Source organism: Austrofundulus limnaeus, unplaced genomic scaffold, assembly GCF_001266775.1.
Source record: "Austrofundulus limnaeus strain Quisiro unplaced genomic scaffold, Austrofundulus_limnaeus-1.0 Scaffold65, whole genome shotgun sequence".
Taxonomy (NCBI): domain Eukaryota; kingdom Metazoa; phylum Chordata; class Actinopteri; order Cyprinodontiformes; family Rivulidae; genus Austrofundulus; species Austrofundulus limnaeus.
The window spans coordinates 731,361-738,686 of NW_013952467.1; the positions used below are offsets into that span (position 1 = coordinate 731,361).

At 37.8% G+C, this 7,326-nt stretch overlaps 1 protein-coding gene across 1 annotated transcript; it reads right to left on the reverse strand.

Annotated features, from left to right (window-relative positions):
• Positions 1–792: 792 nt before the first annotated feature.
• On the reverse strand, positions 793–6,128 carry LOC106518691 (cytochrome P450 2K1; the record flags this gene model as incomplete). Its single annotated transcript, XM_014010067.1, is given in 9 exon segments — positions 793–1,489; positions 1,709–1,850; positions 3,051–3,235; positions 3,328–3,469; positions 3,549–3,728; positions 4,667–4,827; positions 5,423–5,572; positions 5,647–5,809; positions 5,911–6,128. Coding segments are annotated over 9 exon segments (1,503 nt in total). The 3' UTR covers positions 793–1,301.
• Between the last annotated feature and the right edge of the window lie 1,198 nt (positions 6,129–7,326).

Here is a 7,326-nt window from a genome sequence, read left to right on the forward strand (position 1 = left end):
GCTTTCTTAAAGGGGCAATATCATGTAAAATCAACTTTTTTGAGTTTTATATCATGTTATAATGTAATACTCTCATGAAAAAAACATGCCCAAAGCCTTGCTTTGACTCATTCATGCATGTTTGAGAAATCCTGCAGTGTTTTTAGGAAGCCATGCTGAGGAGCAAAACGACAGGTGGGGACCAGGAACGCCTTTGGTACCAGGAACGCCTCTGGGATGTGTCTCCAAGCTGAGCTTCCTCATCACGGAGCACATCTCCTCACCCCACACCCCACACACACCACCCATGACTCCTGCAGGCTCTCGGGTGAAATTGAAAGTGAAACTCAACTCTCTGCTGCTCTTAACACTACTGCTCACTCAGTGAAGCTCTTTTCAGATTCAAAATACCTTTGAGGAAATGTATTTTCAGATGCCGAGTAAACTGCATCATGGCACGTGCGACMCCCCCCCCCCCCACCCSYGTTCAGAAGAGGAAGTGATGAGAACATAAGTTTATTTTCTATTTAAACATAAAAACAGCATTTTAATAACAACTAAAGGTGACATAGATACTTTATTATGGTATAGTATTTAAATGTATGCCTGAGAAGCACAATATTGCCCCTTTAAGACTGTAATGATTTGTTTTTCTAATAGATTTAGGGGGAAAAAGCAAAGGCAATGCTTTTTGTAGTCATAGATCATGTACATTTTGTATCTGTTTATTATTTATCACTATAACACGTAATAAAAACTGTTCATTTTCCAAACCCTGTTTGAGCTTGTTTAAAAATATTAAAGAGTTGCTTATGAATTGAAATACATAGTTTTATTTATTTTTGGTTTGTTTTGTTTAGTTTTTTTTTACAGCAGTGGTGCCAAATACTGGTCCTCCAGGGTTTTACTTCATTTATAAGAAACTTGTTTTTAAATCAATGGTAAACTTTAAATTTCTGATTCAGTGCAACAAAATAACTCAAATAACAAATGTGAAAAAGTGGTTTTCCCAGAAAAGATTCACAGAGGTTAGTGCCATGAATTTACATTCAACAAATATCAAAAGTGACTGTTTCAGCAATTTATACTTTTATCAATCTAGCCTTTTTAATTTCATTTTATAATTAGTATAACCAAGGATTTTGTCTCATCAGTGTAGACTAACTAATCACTGCAAATTAAGTTGTACGTTGTGGGTTTAATTTAAAAATTTTACAGGTTTGCTACTGTTTAACATCATTTTGTAAGATGTAATATGAAAAAAAAAAGAATGGAGCTTTTTCACCCAACAGTGTGTAAAATGACAAATAGCCATTCCAGCTTCAGTTGCGTCGGACAACACACAGATTCTGAGGTCGAGGACAGAGGGTGAAGCCCACAACTGGGGTTAAATCCAGCTCATCCTCTGAAACTCCAGGTGGGGGAGTGAAACGAAAGTGCTGAAGAAGAGAGGTGAAGAAGAGGAACAGCTCCATTCTGGCCAGACTCTCTCCAATGCAGGCTCTGCGACCTGCATGACAGGTGAAACAGGACCCTCTGTGAGTTTTAGTTGGCTAAAGCAGAGACCTTGCAAATGGAGGCCAAAAATGAATTTAGGCACATACTAGTGGCTGTTTTGTTGTCTTGTAAATTAAAGGCTAATAAAACCAACGATATCTTCTTAAACCATAATCCTTTCTGTAAAAGTATTGAAATGTGTCTATTATTGTAAGAAAAGTTCACAAAGTACCTGCAGAAAACGGTATGAAGGCATCTCTCCTGATGAATTTACCCTCCTTATCCAGAAAATGAGACGGGTTGAAACTGTGTGGGCTCTCCCATTCACTCTCATCATACAGGACAGACGTGAGGAGAGGAACAACTGTTGTTCCCTGTAGGTAAAAATAAAAATAAGCAGGCTTAAAATAAACATTACCATCTTCAGAAATGGTTCCAGATCAATGGGCCTCATGCAAGAACATTTCTGTATTCTTATGCTAAATTTCTCTTACTTCTTTTCTTACGAAGGGCTCGTACAAACATGCCATGTCAGATTGAGAAAACGCTTTTAACTTCAGGAAAAGTGTGGAAATGTGCAGCGTAAACATGATGAATGCTACCTGTTCATATTCAGGTGGTCGTGCACGAGGAGATTAGCATAATTACCACCCCAAAAACACCATATAAGGCAATGCTTCCTGCCCTGCATTCCAGGAAGCGTCTATTCATGAAAATGGCAGCGAAAAGTAAAAATACCTTTGGAGATTGAAGTCCTGCTGTTTGACATCCAGAAAATAAAATTTGTCATTTTTAGTAGCATCAGTCGTAGAATTAAAGGGCCTGCTAAAGTCGAGTGATGAAAGGACGACTGCTGTTAATGCCGTGTATCCCGTGGGTCGTATACAGTCACAGAAATAAAAATCTAAATCATTCATCTCTCTTCTAGTCCTGCTCTTGTTTTCTTTTGCTCAAATATGTTTAATTTAAGTCATGTGGAAGATACGGGGAAACAATTGTGTTAAATCATTTTCATTTATTCAGAAGAATAGCAGTTAGACACGGCACCACAGCCCAGACCATCCGATGTGCCAGTCCCCCGCCATCTCCTGCGCACACAAGTGGTGTCAGATGTGGTTCTGAAGAATCAAGAAAGCATTTTAAAATGTCTCCAAAATATTTCTGGCACTTTGGAGAAAATAGCAGTCTTGCGTGCATAGCTGATGTGCTAAATAAATCTCAAAATAAAATTTGATTAAACAAATAACATATGTCTGAATAAAGTTGTTGATTATGTTCACTTCCCATTGACCTCATTACACACAGAGACAAATTAAACTTCAATTCTTATCTTCAAACTAATGAAATATAAATTTTTTTAGTGAGGAAAATCCATCGGGATAACAGCAGACTGCTTGTAAAATAAACGACAGGTCTGGACCACACGTGAATTTTGTTTGTATCTGAAAAAAGTCTTAGGATATGAGAAAATTGGTGAATGCCACAAGTTCTCCTAAATCACTCATACGCACAACTTAAGAACAAATCTGTTCGTATGAACGGTTCTTGCATGAGGCCCAACGTCTACCACTAACCTCACTGATGAAGTACCCCTGAAAAGTGACATCTTTACTTGTTGCGTGAAGAATAGCCATCGGGAGAATGTTTGCAAGTCTCTGTGTTTCATGAATAACAGCGTCAGTGTACGGCAGGTTCTTCCTGTCTTCTGTTTGAACCTGCCGGCTTCCCACCACCCTGCTCAGCTCCTCCTGAACACGAGCTGGATGAGACATTAAAATATGAGTGCATGCACAACACTTCATTTCCAGGTCTATAAACTGAAATGAGCTTAAGGAACATAAAAAACACAACCTTGAATGAGAGGGTATTTGGTCATGTAAAGGAGACTCCACTTCAATGTATTTGCAGTAGTGTCATTTCCACCTTGAAGCAAATTCAACACACTGTACAGCAGGTTATCATCATGGTAGTGTAATATTTTATTTTCAGAATCCTAGTCAATAACAAAGAGAAACTATGTTTAACATTTACAGCTTGGAATTTGACTCAAAATGTTTTTTAAAAAAACTCACCTCCAGATGTTTTCTACGGATCAGAAATGCATCGACAAAGCATCTGCACACCTCAGGGTTCAGAGTTTTCTTTAGATCTGCTATTATCTTTCTCACATCAACCTTGTTGCCCTCAACATTCTTGATTAAATCACGGCAGTTTTTAAGAAAGGGGCCGAGCCAAGGGAAAACGTTGTATAGCTGAAAAACAAAAGTTCAGTGTGACCATGACGGTGAACAGTCTTTGTTTTCAGCTCATTTGAAAGTTGTTTTGAGACCCCCATGCTGCGACTCTTCAGTGAAGATGCAAAGAGGACAAAAACTTACAATTGCCCCCATTAAAAACTCTCTCATAATTGGAGTCACCTGTTTACTGGGGTCAAGGGTCACTGAACTTACCAAACCAAATTTGAGTTCCAATAAAGGTTTTGATATCAATTAAATGAAAACGGTGCCCAAATTTATGCACCTGCCTAATTTTATTTAACCAGTTATCGTACCCTTTCTGTAAATAATTTGAACTTCATTTCACTTCTCAAATATCAATGTGTTTGTCCCCTTTATGATATATTTTACTGATATTTTTTATCCAAACAATCAATGATTTATAAAAGGTAAATCAGGAAAATTAACAAGGCTGCCCAAACCTTAGCACCTCACTGTAAATATGTGGACTCAGGAGGTTTACCACTGTGTTTGTTACGATTTAAATGTTTGCTTTTATTGTGAAGGTCAGTAGCACAATTTGATCGCAATTTTTTTAGTTAATTACACACCCGCCATGGTGTTGGGTGCGTTGTTCAGTTCTACACGCCACTTCATAATTTTACCCGCATTTGGCCAGTGGCGGGTGCTAATTTCCACCCCTGTACACAATCTCCAAGCAGCTTCACGTTTCTCTAACTACAGCTGTTGATATTATTTAAAAATATATGGTTCATGTGACCATAGCTGGATGTCCAGGACATGGACGCAAGGGGCAATGCTACTCCAGGTTAAATCAGACAAACAAATTCTAAAAAGATACTATACATTTCCCCATAATGAACAGTTCAACACGGGTCTTCTGAACTGTAATTTCCCCTTGGGATCAATAAAGTATCATCAAATCAAATAATCTTTAAGCAAGCCTGTCTTACCCACAGTGAAGCTGTTCCTACCAGATGGATGATCTCATTGTCTCGATCCACCACAGCCTGGAAGACCGGATCTTTGTATTCAAATCTCTTTCCAAACATTAAAGCTGATATAACATTTGTAACAGCATAATGAACGGCCTTTGTTTTGTCAAAGATGTGACCTGTCGGGGGAAAAAAAACAATCTGATTAAAAAGTGTGAATAGGGTGAGCATGCATGTACTCAGCTAGTTTAAAATGACCACAGTTTGACAGCATAGAAGCTGAAGGGCTGTAAAGAGGAGAACTACTGGTGGACTGAATGCACCAGTCCAAGAGGATTAGGAGAAAAATTTAAGTGCACAGATCAGGCAGACTGATGCATTTAACAGTCTTGACATAACAGACCATTTATTCTCCTCAGTAAACACATTACAAAAACAGCAACAAACTGAACAAACTGTCACAGAAGAGTGCAGAGGTTTGAGAAGCCTTTTTCTCCATCTCTGCTCTATGACTGGTGTTGCACATGTTATTAACTCATTTTAGTGGAACCAGTTGGCATAACTCAGCACCTAATTCCTTAGGGTTTAAGTTTCAACAGTGCCAATTCATACACAGATGCTCCATTCATACTGTTTAGGTAAACAGAAATGATAGGCTAATTCCATGACCTCATATTTTGTTATCATGCACATTGTAGGCCATTTAATTGGTTTGTTCCTTGAAACCAACTGGTTAAACTTTCACTTTTGTGTTGTTAGTTAGAAAATTGTTACCTTCAAATTGTTCAAATTCTTTTATCAAGTAGTTACACTCTTCAATAATTATTTCTTCACTCATCTTTTTGCCCATTCCAAAATCCCTCAGAGTTGCCAGAGCAAAACGCCTCATTTCTTTCCACGAATCTCCATTAGAAAGTACCAAACCTGAAAGCAGAACAAGTTACCAATAATTTGTTTTACCGAGCTTAAAAATAATCACTGTGCAACAAAATTATTACCATATCCCTTGTTTATAACAAAGAAAGCTGGAGTGATTTCTCGATTTCCAAACTCAACAGCCTGGTTCACCAGAGCCTGTCTGACTGTTCTGTAACCTGCCAGAACCACCACCTTCTGTGGTCCAAAGGAGACTTGGAAAACTGGTCCATATTTTTTGGAAAGCTAAAAACATAAATCCAGCTCAAAGTAAGAGTCAATATTGTTTAGAATAAAAACATTCATTGATAATAATTAAAGACTAGGACAATTAATAAGTTTCGCACATTTAAAAGGCTTTGGTCGAGTCTCTTCAGATTCAGCTGAAACAGGTTACCAAACAGAGGAACAGGTCTGGGTCCTGGAGGTTCTGGCTTCTTGTCAGAGTTGAAGTTGGAGTGAAGAAGATGGAGGAGCAGCAGAGCAACAAAAACTCCAAACAGCGAGACTGAAGTCCAGGATTGTTGATCTTCAAACATGGTGGGGTAAGAGGTCGAAAATTTCTCTTGGGAAGAAAAAAGGGACTTTATATTATTGTTATCCATATGATGTTATGTTAATAAAATGAAATTAAATAGGTCAGTCACATCAAACGCTTTTATACTGACATTTTAGCAGAGATTAACAGAGCATTCTTAATGAAATAGAAGCAATACATTGTCACATAAATGACTTTGCTTTAAAAATAGGATCAAGAATAAATCCTTTACTGCAATGTCCGACCAGAATCGTTGCACACATCCTCTGCAGCTTTAAGGATGATGTGGTCAAAAAAGCAGTTTACTTTAGATCAGCTCCTCAGTGTGCCCATTTAAGCAAGAAGAAAATGCTGAACCCTCAAAACCATGCTCCTGTCAGTGTTTCAATAAGTTTAAAGTCTCACATGTTGCAGTGGCACTTTTCTTTTCAAATTTAACATGTTTGTGTATAAAAAAAAACAAGTTCAAGCAAAGTTTTCACAAGCAAAAGGCAAGTAAAGAATCTGACAGCTGCTTTTTAATTTCATGGCTAATTAAGAATATTAATTGTTCTGACTTTCTTTCAATTTTAGTTTGATTTTTTGTATAAAACTATTGTAACTCACCAAAATCACTGGAGCCTTAAGACTAAAGTCCTGATTAATTTGCTGGTGTTGGGCCAAAACATGAGTAATTTTAAACTCCACCCACCTGTGGAGAAACGTCTGAATCATCAGAACCAATCGTGTTGAAATGGTTCAACGTTTTCAAATAAGTAGGGCGCTAACTGCTGGTAACCTTTGACATTACAGTTGAATGAAAACTGGCCCAGGTGTCATGAAACAGATGGGCAAAATTTGTCCCTGAATGGAACCTTTCTTGGTCTTTATTTTATTTTTAATTTAAACTTGTTTTCTTTAGGACCTGCAGTGTTTCGTGAATCACTCTTACCTGCCACCTGAGTTGCATCAAGCGCAAATTTGACAGCTCGTCCCTGCAGGAAGTCTTTTTTGTTTATTTATTTATTTATTTGTTTATTTATTTATTTATTTATTAATCCTGCAGAGCTATGAATCTCATAGGCTCAGCCATCTCTAACACCAGCTTGCTACAGGAGACCCAGGAGCCTCCACAACCCAACCATCAATTAAAAAAAGAAAGGATAGGTGGAACTTTTCTTAGCATGAACACACACACACACACACACACACACACACACACACACATACATACATGTGTATATAT